This window comes from Elephantulus edwardii, unplaced genomic scaffold (assembly GCF_000299155.1).
Source record: "Elephantulus edwardii isolate Elephantulus edwardi_28Jun2011 unplaced genomic scaffold, EleEdw1.0 scaffold00007, whole genome shotgun sequence".
NCBI lineage: Eukaryota > Metazoa > Chordata > Mammalia > Macroscelidea > Macroscelididae > Elephantulus > Elephantulus edwardii.
The window spans coordinates 38215472-38236954 of NW_006399757.1; the positions used below are offsets into that span (position 1 = coordinate 38215472).

General features: G+C 36.4%; 1 protein-coding gene across 1 annotated transcript in view; it reads left to right on the forward strand.

Annotated features, from left to right (window-relative positions):
- The window catches only part of TBC1D12 (TBC1 domain family, member 12), a 96441-nt gene that overhangs the window by 12473 nt on the left and 62485 nt on the right, over window positions 1-21483 (forward strand). The window contains exon 2 of the mRNA XM_006880359.1: window positions 16240-16363. Within this exon, the coding sequence (XP_006880421.1) occupies window positions 16240-16363 (124 nt within the window). The remainder of the gene's footprint in view (window positions 1-16239; window positions 16364-21483) is intronic.

The following is a 21483-nucleotide window of genomic DNA, read 5'->3' on the forward strand; positions in this document are numbered from 1 at the left end:
TTTGTTATAACAAAGGAACCAACATTGACATTGTTGTTGCTTGTTGTTAGGTGTGGTCGAATACAGTAGGACTCACAGTGACCCTGTGAACAACCAATCTGAACACTATTCTATCCCAAGCCAGTCCACCTGGTGGAGGGTTTTCCTCTCCTTTGCCACCCTCTACCTTCCAAAATCTGATGTCCGTCTCCAAGGAGTAACCTTTGCTAGCAACATGTCCAAAGTTTGTGAGATGAAGCCTCATGAGCATTCTGGCTGCACCTTTTCCAAGACATATCTGTTTGTTCTTTTGACAGTCCATGGAATATTCAGCACTCTTCTCCAACACCACAGTTTAAAGGCATCAATTCTTCTTCTGTCATCTTTAGTCATTATTCAGCTCTCAAATACATAGCAAGTGTCTTAAAAAACCATGGCCTGGATCAGGCACACCTAAGACATCAAACTGACATAATACCTCAATAATTTGGAGAAGTACCTGACTACAGACTTTCCCAGAGCAGTACATCTCCTGATCTCCTGATTGCTGGTACCAAGTGAATTAATTGTAGATCCAAGTAAGATGAAGTCATTGGCGGTTCCGGTCGTTTCTCCATTACTTGAACCCAAATTTTATTTGGTGTAAGGATTTTTACTTCTACTGGGGAGTGGTTATGTGGAAATACTTAAAATGGAAGGAACTTCAAAATGGAACAGCTAGAATACAAAGACAATATTGAGGCCTTGGGGCGGGGGGAGTAACAGTGTCATTGATTAATTTGTGTATAAATTATCAAAATGGGAACTTAATTTATTATGTAAGCTTTCACTACCAGAAACACAATAAAACACTTATTTATTTATTTATTTATTTATTTTTTTTCTTTCATGAAAAAGACCAGGAGGCCTTATAATATTGATGAGGGAGGACATTTTTTTTGAAAGTAAGTTTGTAGCAATAACATTAAATTTATTTGTATTCTTTGATGAATCAGCTCTGTGTGTGAAAAATAAATGGAGCCAATTTAAAGACCAAACGGAAAAGAAATTGTTATATTGTGACATTTCTCTGTCATTGCTGTTGAGTTGGAACCAACTCACAACTGACTGTCCACTGATTTTCAGAGGCTGGAAATTGTGCTGGAGGCGTTTCCATGTCTTCCTCCCTCAGAGCTACTGGTGATTTACACTGCTGGAGCCTCCTTTGATTTCACAGGGCAGCTCCCTATGGAGTTTGCCAATTCAAAATAGTATTGCTTGGGTCAGGTGCATGATAACCTTTAAAATGACATCCTTGCCCTTAGCTTTCTAAAGAGGTCCTTGGCAGAATATTTACTCATTGTAGTAACTGTGTAATTTAATCTTTTTCCACAATTACTTTTCATATGCAATTTAAATGCAGGTTTTCTGCTTTGGTTTTTAAAAAAAATTCTGTGACCTAAAAAGAGTGATAGTGTTTTGTTGTTGAATAAAATTAAATCATATAACATATGTGACAGAGTAGAACTACCCTGTACAGTTTTCTTGGCATTGCCTTTACGGAAGAGAAGCCCTGGTGGCGCAGTGGTCCAGCACTCAGTTGCCAGCCACGAAGTCAGTGGTTAGAACTTCCCAGCTGCTCCACAGAAAAAGATGTGGCAGGTTGCTCCCGTAGAGATTGACAGCCTGGGAATCCTTAGGGAGGTGGTTCATCTCTGTCCACTCTGATTGCTGAGTCAGATTTGACTCCAAGGCAGTGAGCTTTTGGTTTATCTTTTCAGAAGCTCTTCTACAGGGCTGTTGGGTTCATTAAGAAAGTATTTATTTAATAAATTTCAAAGATGATTCTGATGCTAATGTGCTAATTGCTATTAATTGAAGTAATTTTAAGAAGAAAAGCATGGTTTCTAGTGTAGTGAAAATCATATTGGCTTGAGAGATAAGAAATGTGGCTTTTTTGGTGGTGTGGTTTCTTCTACCATTATCTAATCATATGACTTTGAACAAGTGGTTAAATTTATGAACTTTGGTTTTCTTATCTGTGAAAATAGGAGATTCAATTAAATAATTTTTAGAGTTCCTTCTAGCTCTCATATGCTAAAATCATATATTACACAGTCCTCTTGCTCCCATTGGAGTAAATTGGCTAGCTCATTTTTTCTGTCTTCTTTTATTCTTGTGTTCTTTCCAGTGTAGTCTTTTGCTTTGGTCATGTTCTCCTGACTTCCCTCTGTATTGTCTATGGCCTTTCCCTTCACCATTACTAGCACACATTTACCTCGTTAGCAGTTTCCCTACCTTTCTTTTCCATCTCTGGTAACCGTCACTCATGTGTAAACCTTTCCTTGTTTTCTGTTTTTGTTTTTAATAATAGTGGTCCAATATTTGTCCTTTTGTGATTGATTTATTTCACTCAACATAATGTCCCCCAGATTAATCTGTGTTATAAGGAGTTTCATAGATTTACTGTTTTTCTCCTCACTGCACAGTATTCTGTTGTGTGTATGTACCACAGTTTTAAAAAATCCATTAATTAATTGATAGACACTTGTTTCTACCATTTTACTATTGTGATAATATTGCAGTAAACAGAGCTGTGCATACGTCTTTTCTTCCAATGGCTCTTAATTCTTTAGGATATATACCTAAGAGTGAGATTACTGGATCATATGCTATTTATAGTTTTAGCTGTTTAAAGGATCTCTATACTGTTTCTAACCTGTTTCTCAAAAGTGAAAATAATGTTTACCATATTACAATCCTACCAGTTGTGTGTATGAGTTCCAGTTCTCAACCACTTTGTAACATTTGTTTTTTTGTTTTTTAAGTGAATTATTGATGGGGTAAGGAGCCCTACTGGCATAGAGTGTAATGAACAAAAGATAACCAATTTTCAATCCACCAGTCACTCCATGAAGGGAGATGGCAGTCTCCACCCATCAAGATTTGCCATCCCAGACCGCGAAGGAGGATAGCCAAGAATCGGAACCAGCTTGATAGCAGTGAGTTTGGTATTTTAGAGGGAATGAGCACTAGTATTTCATCATGTGTTTTTTTTAGCTGCTTGAATGTGATTGGCAGCATCAGGATGGATGGTGAAGAGATTGAGATTGTTCACAGCTTAAGTCTGCTTGGCTCGACAGTCAACACTTTTGGCACCAGCAGCCAGGAAATTAAAAGACATATTGTGCAAAACAACTATGAGATATCATCTCACCCCAGTAAGAATAGCAAAATATAACAGAACAGCAAGCAACAAATGCTGGCGAGGATGTGGAGAAACTGGAACTCTTATTCACTGTTGGTGGGAATGTAAGATGGTGCAATCATTGTGGAAGGCGGTGTGGCGCTTTCTCAAAAAATTGCAAATAGAGATACCATTTGACCCAGCAATCCCATTACTGGGAATATACCCCAGAGAGACCATGTCTGCCATCCAAGCAGATATATGCACACCCATGTTTATTGCAGCTTTGTTTACAATAGCAAAGAGTTGGAAGCAGCCTAAGGGCCCATCAACAAATGAATGGATAGAGAAGCTGTGGTATATCCACACAGTGGAATACTACGCAGCATTGAAAAACAAGGAACTCATGCAATATTATTCAAAGTGGGTGACCCTGGAGGACATTATGCTGAGTGAAATATCTCAGTCAAAAAGGGACAAATACTGCATGGTGCCATTGTTGTAGAATGGGTCTGTCATCAGGGTGGGGGTATGACAGAAAAAACTGGATAAATTATGTGTATTGTATTGAAATAGATGAGGGAAAGAACAGATTAGAAGTGATATATGATTCAGTATTATGGTTAGCACAGGAATCCAAAATTAAGGTTGCATAGAGAAGTGTACTTGAGGTGGGGGGTGGGGGGAAGGGACGTGGGAATTGTATACTAATGAAGGAATTTTTTTCTTTTTTTTTTCTTTTTTCTCTCTTCAGAGGGGGAAGCGAGCTTGTGGGCAGGGGTGGGAAGGGAGAAAATTGTGGCATTGAATGAATGGAAATCCAAAACCTCTGTAAAAAAAGTAAATTTAAAAAAAAAAAGACATATTGTGATGGGAAAGTCTGCTGTTAGGGACCTCTCCAAAGTACTGCAGAGCAATGGTGTCTCTCTGGAGACTAAGGTGCATCTGATACAGGCCATGGTCTTTGCAATCATTTGTTATGCATCAGAGAGTTGGGCATTGACTAGGGAGGACAGAAGGAGAATTGATGCCTTTGAGCTGTGGTGCTGGAGAAGAGTATTGAGGATACCATGGACTGCTAAGCAAACAAACAGATTCATTCTGGAGAGGGTTAAACCGGGCTGCTCCTTGGAGGCAAGGATTCTGGGGCTTCGTCTGACATACTTTGGTCATGTTGTAAGGAGAGACCGGTCCTTGGCGAAGGACATCATGCTTAGGAGGGTGGAGGGCATACGCAGGAGGGGAAGGCCCTCTAGGAAGTGGATTGATTCAGTGACTGGGGTAATCACAATGGGGATGTCAGGGAGAGTGAGATTGGCATAGGACAGAGCTGAGTTTTCGGCTGTTGTACATAGGGACTCTATGAGTTGCAAGCGACTCGATGGCACATAACAACAACAATATCTGTTCATATTCTTTGTCCACTTTTAAAATTAGATTATCTTTTTGTTGTTGAGAACTTGAAATGTTTTATTAATTTTAGAAATAAGACATTTTTTGGATGGGTTATGGCCAGTTCCCCCTCTCTTTTCTATAGGATTTTTAAAAAATTCTTTTGGACAAGTCTTTTGATGAGCATAGATAAATATTTAAGTTTTAGATGGTCCCGTTTACCTTGTTCATCTTCTACTATTTTCAAATTTTTATTATGCTTAGTAATCTATTTATGGCATTTATTATTAGGGGTCCTACCATTGACATGTTGTGACTCTAATTTAAAAGTCAGGATTTCAAGTCACCAGATACTTTCTGGAAGAAAGATAAGGAGTCTCTTCCTGTAAAGATTTACAGCCTCTTCTGAGGCTGAAGAATGACCCAAATAGAGGATTAATGTGAGTCAGAATTGACTCAGTAACAGTGGGAGTAGAAATATAAAAGAGTGAGCCCTGTCCTTATTTGCTACTACTATACCTTTCACTATTTTTGGTGGGCTTTTCCAACTATAGGGTAATGGGGTGGTTAAAAATGCTCCTTCTTGAGTTAGACTGCCAGTTTTAATAATTTTACTAGTTGTGTAAGTCTACATAAGTTACTTAATTTCTGTAGTCATTGGTTTTGCTGTTAGGTGCTGTCAAACCCAGTATGACTCATAGCCACCTTATGAACAACAGATCTGAACCCTGTCCTATCCTGTGCCACCATCACAATCTCTGACACAGCCAAGTCCATTACTGTGGTGACTGTGCCAGTGCTTTCAGTGCAGCTTGAAATTCCTCCTTCATAACCATTGGCTCTTGATTGCGTTTCTTCCTGAAATATTTCAGTCAGCCAATTCTTTTTGGAACAGTGATTCTTAGGCAGACCATCTATAAAGTCAGCATAATGTGACAAGATCTAACTTTACAGGAATGCCATAAGCGTTAAAGATAGTATTCTAAGTGTCTAAGTGCCAGACAACTGAGTATAATTCAAAGTGAACCTGTGAACAACAGACCTGAACCCTGTCCTATCCCACATAGCACATAGTAAAGATTCAGATGAATCTTTACTTAACTCCAGCTGCATCATGGCCACCTACCCAATTTCATAACGGAAAATCTTCTGGTTTGAAAAGGAAGAGATGGAATATATTTTTTTTGTTTAACAATAACTGAATATATTATTAGGAGGTAAACATAATTTATATATGAAGTTGAATGGACAGAAACATGGACTCTAGCATAATTATGTAAGATTTCCAGAAGTCTCAAGTTTTGGTTAAAAAAACAAATCTAAGAAGGAGGTGGAAAGAGGAAATGTTGAAGAAAATGGAAAATGTTTTCTACTTTTATTGTTTTTAACAGCATTACAGATGACAACCAAATATTTTAGCTTAAATTTATAAAATGTTTAACTCAAACATTTCATGTATTGCTGGTGGGAAGGCTTTAAGGAAGAATGAAAATATTTGGAGACTTTCGGGTGATATGTCTGCTAACTGGGAGCTCTGATTGCCTAGTGGTAAGGAATTGTGCTGCCAACCCTAACACAGGCAGTTCAAATCCACCAGTCACTCTCTGAGAAAAAGATGAGCATTCTCCCATGTGATTTATAGTCTCTGAAAACCTGCTGCAGGGTCAAGTATGAGTCATTTCCAACTCAGAGTCTTCTAACAACAGCAACAATAAATCTATTAACAATGTTTAAGTGGATTCTGAAATGGAAGGCCTGTCTATTTTGAAACTGCATACTTTTCCCTAAAAACTCCGTTTTCCACATTGGGACTTATTCCCAGGTAAATTGAGAATTGTCACCAACTTCAGGTTGATTTTTTTTCCCCCCTAGTACAGAAAGGATTCTTAAACTCTGGTGTCTAAAATTACCTGGGGAACCTGTTAAGATCCTCCAACCCTTTCTTGAGATCTTGAGTGGGGCCCAGTGAGAATCTATTTAACAAGGACCCCATAAGATTGTGGTGCAGATTGTCTCATACTATACTTATTAAAATATTGCCCTAATTGATTAACCAGGTGTCCACAAGCTATAATTGAAAAAAGACCCAGCACATATTTGTAGTTCACATTGTGGTTATTTTATTTAAAATTGGCTATATTGTACCTAATAGAGCTTTTTCACACTTACTTTGGGCATGTTGCTAGGAGAGGTTATTCTCTGTAAAGGAACATACATGGAAAAGGTGGAGGGTCAGCAAAAGAAAGGAAAACCTTCAACCAGATTGTTTGACACAGTGATGCAGCAATGGGCTCAAGCATGTCAGAGGTGATAGGGATGGCATAGAATAGGACAGGGTTCAGATCTGTTATTTATAGCATCTGACAACAACAAGTTGAGACATACTTGGATTGGTGGCATCTAACAGCAACATGTAACTGATAAGTATAAAAAATAAAATATAGAGCAGATAAAGATATGTAAATATTGAAGTACTTTGCTAACATTCACTAAATTGAACAATTATTTTTGTCTAATTAGATTACTCAGTGTCCCCTAGGGGCATAAATGGTTTGTGCTTGACTAGAGGCCTTGTGGTCTGCTTCTTACATAAAGGTTACAGACGAGAAAACTGTATATGGAGCCTTTTATCTCTAACACGTGGGGTTGCTATGAATGAAGAGTTAGTTCTTGGTCTCCTTTTACTTAGAGGAAAGATTCTTTACCAATATTGCATTTATTCCTGGGTTTTTTTGTTGTTGTTAAGAGCTGTTGAGTCGTAAATGACTCATAACGACCCTATGAATGAAAGACCTGAACATTTGTATAGATTGCCATATTTTCCTGTTTTATGGAAAGATTTAACTAAAAAAAAAACAACAAAAAACCAAAAACCTTAGTCAGGTCTTCTCAGAACGCCATAATTGCTTTTCTATTTACAGCTCATCTAAAAGGCTGTTAATGCACTGTCTTTTTTTTTTCTTCCCCCCTGCTGGTTCTAATTCTTCGTCCATGCCTTTTAGAAGAAATCTTGTTATTTGCACGTGGTTTATTCCCCTTCAGAATTTGCTGCCTCAGCCTTTCTTGCATTTATTTCTGTGGCCAAAAGAAGAAAAGAGAAGGAAGCCCATGTGACTGTCTCGGTTTCAGCAGACTCTTTCCTGCGATTCAAAGAAGTTTACCTTAGGAAACCAAGCTATGAGGCATGTGCTTATTTAGAGCTGGTTTGAAAGTAAATCTGATAGTATGTGAAATTAACCATTGAATTTGACTTTTCAATTTCTTCTTAATTTGAATTCCATGTTGGATACATTTTGGAGAGTTAAAATTTTTTCAGTTTGCTTGTCTCTGGCCCCTCACTGATTTAAAGTTTGGAAATCGACATGATAATTTTGAAACTAATTTATGTGGTGCCTTCTCATATTTTCTGATACTTTAATGTACAAAGATCCAAATCTGGTTTTCATCTAGACTGTATATAATCATCTTCTAGTCAAGTAGGGGAAATACTTTTTTTGGTGTTGTTTGAGGAAAATTATTGAAGGGCTTTATCAATTTACTTTATATTGTTAGAAAAAAAATGCTCACATTATTTGCTCTTGAAAATATGATGGGAAATATAAAAGATAAAAACGCTGTTTCCTCTTCTCCTAATTAAGATAATGAAAAGAAGATAAAGTTAGAAGTTTTGAGAATATAGCTAGAGATGAGAAACACAACAAGCTTTTCTCTACAAGATGCTTGTTGAGGGGAAAAAATGTTGGGAACAATAAGTGTTAGGTACAAGTTCTCTTGCTTACTATGGTCTGTGGCCTTCAGAGTATTATCAAAGATTATCTTCACATGGTTTTAATTATTTTTTTTCCACACTTTGCTTTTTTCATGGGTGTTTCTGATCATTTTCCTTACAGGCATATCCTGTGCCTTTCTCTCTATTCCATTTACACCTGTTCTTAACTTGTCTAATATCTCCATCATTACAGGCCATATGGTACAACTCATATTTTTAATGAAAGATGTATATTATTGCTGTTATTGTTGGATGCCATCAGTTTGACAGTGATTCGCAACAGTGATCTTTTGTACAGTAGAACAGAGCTCTGCCTGATCCTGTGCCATCTGCAAAATGCACAAAATACGCTTAAACTCATTGTTACAGTCACAGTATCAGTAATTTTTTTTTTTTAGGATCTTTCTCTTTTTTACTAACCTTCTGTTTCTTCAAGCATGATGGTTTTTCTCCAGGGAATAGCCTCTTTTGATAACATACTCAAAGTATGTGAGAAGAAATCTTATCATTCTTGCTTTTAAAGAGCATTCTGACTACACATTATTCAAAGAAGTGATCTTATCAGTCTGTGGTGCATCCAGTATTCTTTGCCATCAATTACTCATATGTAAGTTAAAATTGAAGCTGAAGAAAATGGAAAGAAGTCTGTGAGAGCCAAAATACAATTTTGATCGTATCCTATTTGGATTTAGGAACCAAGTTTTGTTTTTCCACTAAACTGTGTCCACTAGCTCCCAAGCTCAGTGTGGCTGTTTTAAGTGGTAGCAACCTATACTTCTGGAGGAGTGATTTGGAGATACCACATTGTATTATCTCAGTGTCTCAGTTTCAGCAAAAATTCACGAGGCAAAGAAATAGAAAATATAAAAGGAACCATACAAAAATACTGGAATGGAAAAGTATAGTAAATGAAATTAAAAATTTACTCGAGGAATACAGTAGCAAATTTGATCTCACAGAAGAGTGATTTAACAGAGGGATGAGACTGGGGGGATTAATTATGGGGTTGTACAATTTGACGGGTATGGGAGTGAGGGAAATTGGAAGAATATGGTGTGAAAAACAATGTATTATCATTTTGTAAATAAACTAGTATAATTAAAGAAAGAAGTGAATTAACGAATATTGGACAATGAAATGATTACATCAAAGCAGCAGACCACTAGTAGAAGAAGACATAAGAAAAGTGAACGGTTGAAGGGTCCCCTAAGGGACTTGTGAAATAACATTAAGCAGGTCAAGACATACATTATGTGAGTCCCAGGGAGAAAAAAGGAAAGGGAAAGAAAAATATATTAGCTGATATAATAGTATAATAATTGAAAACTTTGTAAAATTTAATGGACATTGATCTACATATCCACAATGCTTAGCAAGCTCCAAATAAGAGATCCATTCTAAGACACATCACACTCTCAAACCAAAGACAAAGTCTTGACATCAGCAAGCTTTTAGTCACTACTCATCAAAGTGGACTATGCTGTACCAGTTGACCTTCAGGCCTTCCCCAGGATTGTAATCCTAAAGCCTTGGAACAACAAACATAACCTCAGGATGTCTAGTTAAGATGCTGACATAGCTTTGTTCCCTTGTTAACTCTTATATGCATGGATCTACTTGCACCATGTACTAATACGAATACAAAAATTTGTTGTTGTTGTATGTCATAGAGTCAGAACCAACTCAAAAGTTGAAACTCCAGCACATTTCCAGAAGCAGTAAATTGCATGGGAGGAGATTGCCTGTCCGCCTTCTGTGGAGCGAATAGTGGATTTGAACCACATGCCTTTGAGATTGCAGCACAGCTATTATCACCTACCAAACCTATGTATGGGCTTGGAAGTAATCCTTTTCACCCAAAGTTGTAAATCTTCATGAGAAGAGACTCCCTCATCTTTCTCCCATGGTGTAACTAAAAACCTTTCTGTTAGAGCCTAACATATAACATGTAGCATCCTAACATGTAACATGTAGCATCCTAACATGTAACCTTTCAGTTAGCAGCCTTACATGTACTATGCCATCTGGTCCTGTGTATACAGTTTTAAGAAACTTACGGATTCCCTACAGCACATTTTTGTAGATTCATTGATTCTTTATGATTCTTTATCATTGTGTGTATATACTCTTTTAAGGTTTCTCTTAAAGCTAAAGTACAATTTTGTTTTTAATAAATGTATAATCCTTGAAATCCTGTCTTTTTACAAACAATAACATTTCATTTTATCCTCTTTTGATAGTTACTATCTCAGAAGATATCTGTTGAGTAGAGTTTATTAAATTAAATTGTTTTTAAAAAAATGGGATTTATAATAATGACAAAATCCAGAAACAGCTTGGGAAAGAAAATTCTTGGATTTAAAAAAGTTGATGTGGTGTTTTGGTGTAGTTTCTTTTTTCCACATTTAGTCAGCTGAAACTCTAAGTGAAAAATGAGGTTTGGAAAGAATGTAAGTTATCTGGCCTGATCTTTAATCCAAAATACTCAAGGGTAGCAGAGTACTAAAATTTTAAAGAGATAATACTTTAACTCTTTTAAATTATGTCATTTGGTGTGGCATTCCTTAAGTACTGCATATTATTCTCATTCTTGTCCTATACTTCATGGAAACTTAGGTACAAAGTCCAGAATTTTCAGGTCCAATATCCATTAAGACAGTTTGAAGATTAAGTAATAATTTTGGACTTTTAAAACTGGTCTTATTGGAAAAAGTTGATCTCTTACTGTTTGGAAAAGTAGATATTCTAATTTCCTTTTAAAATCAGCTCTATTTAAGTGGTAATTTGAATTTATATAATGAATCTAAAAGATTAAAATGGTTATCTAGATGTAAATGTTAAATAACTTTAGACTCCCACCTCCCTTTTTTGTTACAATCTCTGATATTGTTAGCCTGTTGTTAAAAAGAAAAAATCAGAATTAGTCAACCACATTTTCCTTTAGTGTCAGATTCCAGTCTAAGAAAACAATGTGATTTTTTTACATTACTTTCTGTCATGTGTAACTGTTTGTTGTTGTGTACCAGAACTGACTCATAGCTGACCCTCAAGCAGGTTTTCAGAGGCAGTAGGTCATATGGGAAGAAATTGCCTATTCTCTCATAGAGCAGTTGATAGATTAGAACCATATGCTTTTGGGATTGTAGCACAGCTCCTTACCACTTGACCACCAGAGCTCCAGTTTGTTTGTAGTAAAAGAAGAAAAATTGGGAAAAGTGCAGGTGGACATAGATTTGTGAAGTAAATATTAGAAAACATTTCAAAAACCACCATCATTTACTTTTACTTTATAATGCCAATGCCACTAAGAAGTTCTTGTATTCTACTTCTTCCTCCCTTTCTTATTCCCACATTAATTATATTTCCTTTTCCTCCTATGTTTATTCTTTCCTTTATCTCTTTCTTTGAATTTTTTCTTCTTGATGCTTTCAGCAGTATAGTAGGTTTAAAGTGCTGTTTCTCAAAGCACAGTAGAGATTGTGAAGATGGCACAGGATTGGCTAGGTTTTTGTTCTGTTGTGCATGTTGCTGTGAGTTGGAGCTGACTCTGTAGCAACTAAATAGCAACAGCCTATGCGCAAAGGAGGATTGGCCATTAACAGTATTGGGAGAGGACTAATGATTTATGCTTCTGCAGATAAAACAATCTTACTTGCAAAAAACAAAGACAACTTGAGGCACTTACTGAAAGCACAAATATGATAATCTTCAGTATGGACTATATCTCAACATCAAGGGAAAAATCCTAACAATTAGACCAATAAATAGCATCTCAGTAAAAGAAGTAAAGATGGAAGTTGTCAGGAATTTTATTTGGCACTACAGAGAATGTCCATGGAAGCTGCAGTCTAGAAATCAAAAGACTTGCTGCAATTTAACTACCAAGAATCTCTTTAAAGTGCTGAAGAGCAAGAGCAAGGATGTCATTTTGATGACTAAGGTGGTCTTCTCCAAATCATGGCGGTATTTTTATTTCCCTTATGTGCATGTGAAAGTTGGAAATGGAGATGGAAAATTGAAGAGTAATTGCTTTCTTTGAATTGTGGTATTGGTGAAGAATATTGAATATACCACAGACTGCCAAAAGAACAAACAAATCTGTTGAAATAAGTGCAGCCTGCATGCTCCTTAAAAGCATAGATGGTGAGACTTTGCCTCTCATACTTTGGATGTGTTACCAGGAGAAACCTCTCTGAAATAAGGCATTGTGATTGCTAGAGGGTCAGCCAAGAAGAGGGAGATTCCCAACGAGATAGAGCAACACTGTGGCTACAGCAGTGGACACAAGCACAGCAGCATTGTGAGGATCACACAGGACCAGGCCTTTGTTGAATGTGAGCTTATCAGCTTGATAGCATCCAGTGACAGCATCATATGTGACTGACAACGTGTGTCACAAACTGAAGGAAAACAAGAAAATATCTATTAGTATTTATTAATATTTATGACATTTTTGAAAACAATAAAATACTTTTCAACTTAGAAACTTTACTGTCATGTCTTGGGAGAAACCAGCAATCTTGGAGTCAAAATGAAAAACACATAGGAAACAGCAGAAACATAAAAAAAAACACTAGTGTTGACAAAATTTGGATGGAAAAGCATGGGTTAGATGTGCATTACTACCTGAGTTAAATTTACTTAGCCAGTGTCTAGTACAGCTGGCCTTTCTTGTAAAATAGGCAGGAAGAGAGTATAAAGGAAGTGTGGCCTTATAACAGGAAGAGTAGACAGACTGAGTTTTATCTGTTAATAGACAGAAATGTCTACTACCAAAACTCAGTGTTGAAGAATGAAGTGTATTGTGTGCCATTGAATCAGAAGCGACCCGCAGCTGACCCCGCCAATGGGTTTTCAGAGGCAGTAACCACACAGAAGGAGATTGCCTGTCCTCCTCCCGTGGAACAGCTGGTGTAGTAGAACCATGAATTTAGGAATCACAGTGCAGATTGTTACCACTAGGCCACTAGAGCTCCCTGATGACTGAACTTCTTTTCCCCTAAAATGTGGAGACTAGAAAAAGAGTGACCCCTTCTTCTAGCACTGTCATAAAAATCTCATTCATTCAGTCAAGTTCTGCCACTAGAATTTGGGGAGAAAGAATCATTCTCTTTTGTGTGTTCATGCTTTCATCCATTAATGTATTAGACCAAAAAGCCTTTATATTTTAATATATTGGAGGAGAGGAGAAAGAGAATGTGTGTCTGTGTGTGACTTTTTGTTTGTCAGTTTCTTGTGTTAGAAAAAGTATTGAAGAGGAACCTAGTCACACAGGTTTATTTACATTGTGATCTCAATGCCATTAGTCCTCTAACAGTGAAGGATACGGTGTAAACAGAAGAGAAACAAGGGATGAGAAAGCAGAATTGGCCTTTTGTTGTATCTCTCTTATTAACTAATACATTGCTAGGTTTGTCTTTGGGCTCACCAGTCTATTTAACAATACTGTATACTTGTAATAATATTTTAAGATTTCCTTTCATTATAGATCTATGCTATGTAACTTTGTTTTAGTATAAGTATTTTTGTGGCAGGGGACAGACAGTCCAAAACCCAATTCAGAATTTCTTAGTGGCATTAAAAATTAAAATGGAACATTATTGGATTATCTTTCTTAGCAATTCGATACCTGGGAGCTGCTATTTCTTTTATGGAAATTTCTTAGTAGTAACAGAGTTTACAAGATATATAGGTGGCAAGGTATTTTAGATAGGGGTTTTTATTAATTTCAAGGATATGTTTGGTTGTGATTATAATATTTCTGAGCTTGAGGTAAAGAGTGGTAAGAGATACAGCCACTTGCAAAGTTCCTTGAAAATCTCTACATATGGAAAAAGTTCTGGTCTTTGGTTATTACTGCTTTTTAGTAAAACAGCATCTTTTATTTATAGTCTGTTTGATCAAATAACTGTATCTACTTTATTAGTCAGGTCGTATTTTTTTTTCTTTCATAAATTCAGTGAAGCTTCAAATATGACCAACTCATGTACAGCAAAGTGCTACCTTGTCCTGTACCATCCACATAACTCTTGCTGTGTTGGAGCCAATTGTTTTAGCCCTTCTTATTAAGGGCTTTCCTCTTGTTTGTTGCCCCTCCCCTGATTGGCCATGCACAATGTACATTCCTAACCACTGGTCCCTCCGGATAATGTGTCCAGAGCATATAAGACAAAGTCTCAACATTTTTGCCTAGAGAGCATTCTGGCTGTATTTTTTCTAAGATAAATTTGTTCATTCATCTGGAAGACTGCAGACTTCAGTGTGGATTGAAGCTCAACATCAAGAAAACAAAGATTCTCACCACTGGGTCGATTGGCAGCATCATGATAGATGGTGAAGAGATCGAGATTGTTAACAGCTTTAGTTTGCTTGGCTCCACAATCAACACTTTTGGTACCAGCAGCCAGGAAATAAAAAGACAAATTGCATTGGGAAAGTATGCTGTCAGAGACCTCTCCAAAGTACTGAAGAACAACGATGTCAAGCTGGAAAAAAGGAAAGATAAATAAAATAGAAATAAATCTAGCCTATGTGTCTAAGATTATTTTTTGGAGAAAAATCTAGGCTATGTGTCTAAGATTATTTCTTTGGAGAAAATGATAAAATTTTACTGAAACATTATTGTTGTTATGGGTTGTTGAGTCTACACAGCCCACAGTGATCCCATGAACTAAACCATGCTCTAAACTGTGCCCTATTCTGAGCCAGTCTCACTGTTTCTGATACACCTGCCTCATTACCACAGACACAGTGAAACTTATTAAGGCCTTAATTAAATAGTCAGAGTTCTTCACAAAGACATTACCATAACATCATCAGTTTACCCCAAATTTATCTACATTTCCAGTCAGAAGATTAACAAGACTATTAAAAAAATTAAAATCCCGTCTCTAAAAATTTTATTAAAGAACACAAAGTCAAGAACAGACTGGAGGGAGGGGAAATGAAAGAAAATGTGCAACAAAAATTAAAAATTTTAAAAGAAAACATAAAAGAGAGAAAAAAAGAACTAGACAAACTATAAGGAAAAATAAAAGAAACATTTATGGATTTGAATTTTTGTTCTTGTTGTTATGTGCTATCGAATTATCTGTGACTCATAGCAACCAGCAGCCCTAAAACCTGCTCTATCCTGTGCCAATCTTACTGTCTCCGACACACTTACTCCCATCACCCCAGTCACTGAATCAGTCCTTCTCACCGAGGGTTTTCCCTCCCAAGCATGACGGTCCCTCTCCAAGGACCTTATAACATGTCCAAAGTATTCAGATAAAGCTTCAGAATCCTTGCCTTCAAGAAGCAAGCCTGCTCTCACCCTCTCTAGGACAAACTTGTTTGTTCTCCCAGCAGTCCATAATATATTCAACACTCTTCTCCAGCACTGCAGCTGACAGTCATCAATTCTCCTTCTGTCATCCCTAGTCACTGTCCAACTCTCCGATGCATAGCAAGTAATCGCAAAGATTATGGCCTGTATCAGGTGCTCCTTAGTTTCTAGACTGACATTGTTGCTCTTCAGTACTTTGGAGAAGTCTCTGACAGCACACTTTCCCAATGCAATTTATCTTTTTATTTCCTGGCTGCTGATACCAAGAGTGTTGATTGTGGAGCCAAGCAAACTAAAGCTGTTAACAATCTCGATCTCTTCACCATCTATCATGGTGCTGCCAATTGGTCCCGTGAGGAGAATTTTATGTTTATTTAAAGAACCATTGATTACATTCATCTCAGGTTTACTTTCCCCTCACTATTTTGTGAAATGTCTTAGACATTTTGTGACAATCTTCTTTCTTTCTGAAGTATATTTTTTGAAAGTTCTTTTCTTTTACATTGGTTAGTAGATTAGTGTCTGTTTTTGTTAAAATATTCTATTTTGTTAAAACAGTATCCTGGTTAGAAAAAGCACAATTCATATAACTTTTCTGTGTTTCAGAAACCTTTTCCCAAAAAAGACAAAGGAACTCAAATCAGTTGCCCCTAGTGCGCCTGGCTGGAAATTATTTGGTAAAGTTCCTCCCCGAGAGAATCTTCAGAAAACTTCCAAAATCATTCAGCAGGTAAGTATGAATGTGTCCATGTGGTTTGTTTTACTTTTCAGGCATTCTTTCCTTGATAATTAGGCATATTCTAGTGTTATTCTTTTTTTTTTTTCTGGATACAAACTATAATGATTGTAGACATTATAGAAACCTAAGTTTTTTTATTAAAACCCGTGTATTTTCATTTAACATTTTGTATTTTTAAAAATTCTTTAAACTTTTATTTTCTTTCCCAGTTACTTCTTGGATGGCTTACCTGCCTTGTCACCACCCCCTCGTCTTATCATGTAGCTAATCGGTCTCACTGTACTTTGACTCCCAAATGGCAGCATTTTCCCGAAGCACAGATTGTATGAGACTTGGTAGTTATAAACTGATGAAGCAGTAACTAGCAAAAATGAGTAAATTGTGAGGTTGAACTTTTGCCTTTGTAGCTTCTATAATGTTCTGCCTAATCTAAGGCCTTCTTAAGTGAGAAGACTGGGTGCAAATCCATTTCTACTAATGTAAGATCCAGTTCTTCTAATATGTGTAGTTCTTCTATTATCCACGTCTTTGAGTTCTAAGCATTTCATATCTTATCTAACTTACGACTTGTTCCTTACGAGACATCAGTGAGACTAGAAAGTAATGAGACAGGATTAATTTGCAATGGTTTTTTTTTGTTTTTTTAAGAATTTTTTTATTTTATTTTATTATTTTTGTGTGAGTGTACCGTCAAATCAGATCTGACTGGTACAGGAGGAGATTGTCCCTCCTTTCCCGGCAGAGCATCTGGTGGAATTTGCAATGTTTTGAATGCAGAGAAATTAATGTTCTGAAGGAGATACATAATAAACCGATTGCTGTGGTTTACCAGATTGACCACAACCAGCATTTATAAGCAGTTATCAATAAGCAATAATAATCATCCAAATGGGAAAATTTTTCTCTAGGGATTTATTGTTCTTATTGGGTTTTTTTATTTGTTTTTTTAAAAAGAGCCTAAATAACAAAAAAAAATCTAATTTCCTAAGTAACACAGGAAAAAAAGTGTTTAGATCTTTAAAAAAACCATGTTTTAATTTTCATTACCAAAAATTTAGTTGCTTATTTTTATAGCTGCTAATACTTAAAATGATAAAGTGCCTTGGCACCTTGGTACACTGTTGGTTACATACAGGAGCACCCTAAAAACCTCAAACCAAGCCCATCAAATAGATTCAAACTCACAGTGAACCAGTAGAGTAGAATTGCCTTTAGAGTTCTCCAGGCTGTACTCTTTATTGCAGCAGCGTGCCACATCTTTGAACTCCTGACTGTTTGATCATGATCAGCACTCTTTAAGACACAGTTGATATTCTTTTAATGTGCTCTCAAGTCAGAGCCTGTTCATAGCTGACCTTCCTGCAGGCTTTCAGAAGGTGTAAATCACATTGGAAGAGATTGCCCATCTTTCTCCCAAGGAGCAACTGGTGGATTTGAACTCTCTGCTTTTGGGTTGGCAGCACACCTCTTAACCACTAATTTTGAAAACACAGTGTTACTTCGTATGTCTTGGGTACCATGCAGGCTGTCAACTTGAAGTGGTATACGGTTTCAGCATTAGATTGGCAAGTCACTCTTTTGTGTAACATCTTGTCTTTTTGAATCTAGATTTTCTGAGGTTGTTGTAATGAAAATCAGAAACTGAAAAACAATGTGAAATCAGAAATGAGGATATGATTTCAAGATTTAAGAAAATTGTTCAATGTCCAACAGATATACATGCTCAGTGTGTGTGCATGCCCACGTGCTTGTGTGTATGTTTTGAAAAAGAAAATAAAACTTTTTTCTCCAATTGATTTATATCATTTTTTCAAATGGTTACTAAATATTAGCACATGAATTCTGACAAAACTATATTAAGCATATTGTTTTGGTCAAGGTGGTGACATAAAAAAAATTACTGAGACAGTAACTAAGGGTACTATTAAGAGGTTGTTAAGCCTCTGTTCTAATGATATCTTAGATTTCAGTTTTTTTATGATAGTCTGAAAATAACTTCCCTTGGCTAAAGTTTTGCCCAAAAGCCAAGTTTGCCCTCTAGAGGCCAAATAGATATTATACCGTTGAAACTGACTGTACTGTTTATATCCTTAACTTTAAGGTGAAAACTTTATTATTAAATTATTATAAAGTTGATTCTGACTTAAAGCACCCCTGTATGTCAGAATAGAATTATGTTCCATAGGGTTGGTTTTTTTCCCCCCCATAGGGTTTTTACTGACTGATTTTTTTTTTTAAAAGTTAATTGTTAGTGATTTTTCTTCTGAATTGTCTTTGGGTAGACTTAAACTGTCAACCTTTATTTAGCAGCCAGCACATTAACCTTTTGTGCCATTCAGGGCTCCCACTTCATTGTACTTTATCCTTTAATATGCATGTTATTGTGTACCATCAAGTCAATCCATAGCTGACTTTCCAGCGAGTTTTCAGAGGCAGTTAGTCGCCCAGGAGGAGATTGATTGCCCATCTTTCTTCCTCAGAGCAGCTGGTGGATTTGAACTGTGTGTGCCTTCGGGATTGGAGCACAGCTTCTTCCTACAAGGCCACCAGAAGTCCCTTTAATATCCATATTTATATATTTTATGTACATAATGCAACCTGACATTTTGTGTTATTATGATCAGTCTTGTTAAATTACTGATTGGATAATTACTTGTTTCCTGCTATATGTCCTTAATCTGGTGTCCATATTTTGGAAAGCCAAGATCTTAAATTAATTTTCTTCTCTTTCTATATTAACAGGTAGTCCATAAGTTATGAATGTCTGACTTATGTACCTCTAGTTATGAATTAATCCTCTCCACAAAGCCTATTAAAAATTAAAAATAGATGAATACTATCTTGTGATGTCCATCAAAACTTATTATTACTATATTGTTGTTTTAGCATATCTGGAAGAGTTTCTTTAATATTTTCTATACTTTGAAAGGGACACTTTGTGCTGTATTATAAGACAAACATCTGATAGGAACCATACGTGATTGTCTTGACACATGTGCAAATTTGACTTAAAGACAAACTTAGAAATGAAACTGGTTCATAATCAAGGGCTACTGGTATGTGAAATTTCATAAATGGTCAGGGAAAGAAAAACTTATTTGCAATGAAGGAATTGAATGGAGTTGCTATCTTCTGATATCCCATCTCTTAACTTTTTACGGTTGGTTTCTCCTGGCAAGATCTCATAATTTCTGTGTTTCCAATTATGTGTAGATGCTAGTGTATATTTTGGTGCCTCTGTGTGGTTCTACTTGTTTCCCTGGAAGTATGCTGGATAGGCAAGTTATTGTTCCTTTGATCTGTTCTCCACCCACAGTAGTATGTCTTACCAGGTGGTAGAACATTTTCTCCCATTTTCTACTTCCTCTTTCCCTGTATGTGTCCTCTCCTCCTCATTTTTTGGCTTTGCTGTTTATATGTAGTTGTTATTTTCAAAGTGGGCATCATGTTTACTTTATAGTAGTGGGACAATTACTACTTTTTCTCTGTTGTAATTTGAAAACATATTTTTTTTCACAGCTTTAATTTTCAAACTCTGTGAAACAAAAAAATACTTTCCTTTAGAGAGTATTTACATCAGATGGATGTTCTGTATTTGAAATCAGAAATAAAAAGTGATGATCTTACTAGTAAAGCAGTGAAGAATGTTATCACACATATGGCATATTTTAGAATAGTCTTAAGCTGTTATGGCTGCAGAAAAAAAGAACCATTAGTTCATTTGTAAAACTGCCTGGAGAAGTAAGGCAGTGCTAAAAATTCTAGTTAATTGCTGTCAAGTTGTAGATGACTCATAACGACCCTATGAACAAAAGACCTGAACACTTGTATAACTTTAGTCATTTCTCTGAGTTCATAGAGTTCGTAGAGGCAAGCCATTTCAAAAGTAGATGTCACTCCTGCTTCCAAGTTTGTTTTAATTTGAGAGCTCCATCAATACTGTCCACCACGGGCAACCATGATTGCATTTGACAATGCTGTAAGTACTAAGATAAAAGCAATTCCTTTGAGCTTTCTATAGATGCCTCACTTGCTTTTGAAGTGATAAAACAATAAGAATTAGTAGAGTTCAAATTCCTAATTTTTTCTCTTTTAATGGTTATCATCCTAAAACAAAGCAAAGGAGTGACAAAGTAAAGAGATGGACAGAAAATTTCAAAGGGCAACATGAGAAGACAAAGCAGAGTGTTGTAGTGAAATGGGCAAAAAGAGCTGCAGCTGGAAAATAAGACCTCACTCAGCATTTCTTAAGCTGAAAGAACTGAAAAATGAGCCTTGTGTTGCAATATTGAAGTATGCTGAGGGCATAATCTTGAATAATCCTGGAAGCAGCAAAAGAAGAGGGAGAGAATATACAGCCACTGAACCAAAAATAATCGGATGTAACTAGCATGTGATCAATAACAAATGGTAATGGAGGAAGGAGTTTAAGTTGCACTGAAGACTCTGGTAAAAAATAAGGCCCCAAGAATTGATAAGATATCAATTGAGATGTTTTAACTAAGAGATGAAGCCCTGGGCATGCTCACTAGTTTATGATAGCAAATTTAGAAGACAACTATCTGGCCAACTGACTAGAAGAGATCCATATTTATTCTCATTCTCCCCCCAAAAAAGTAGTATAACAGAATGTGGAAATTACCAAACAGTATCACTTGCAAGTAAAATCTTCCAGAGGATTATTTTAAAAATGGCTAGAACAGTGCACTGACAACTGCTAGAAATTCAAGCTGAATTTAGAAGAAGCTATGCTACTAGAGACATAATTTCTCATGTCAGATGGATCTTAGCTGAAAGCAGAGAATATGAAAAGGATATCTGTGTGTGTTTTCTTCACTATGCAGAAGCATTTGACTATGTGGATAACAATCTATAGTTAACATTGAGAAGACTGGGAACACAAGAACACTTGATTGTGCTCGTATGAAAACTAGACCTAGACTAAGAAATTGTTGTCCAAACAAAGGGAACCACTGCATGATTTACAATCAAGAAAGGTCTGCATCAGGGCTATATCCTTTCTCTCTATATATAGGCGCCCTGGTGGCTTAGTGATAAGAAGCTGTGCTGCAAACCCACAAGCACACAGTTCAAATCCACCGGCTACTCAG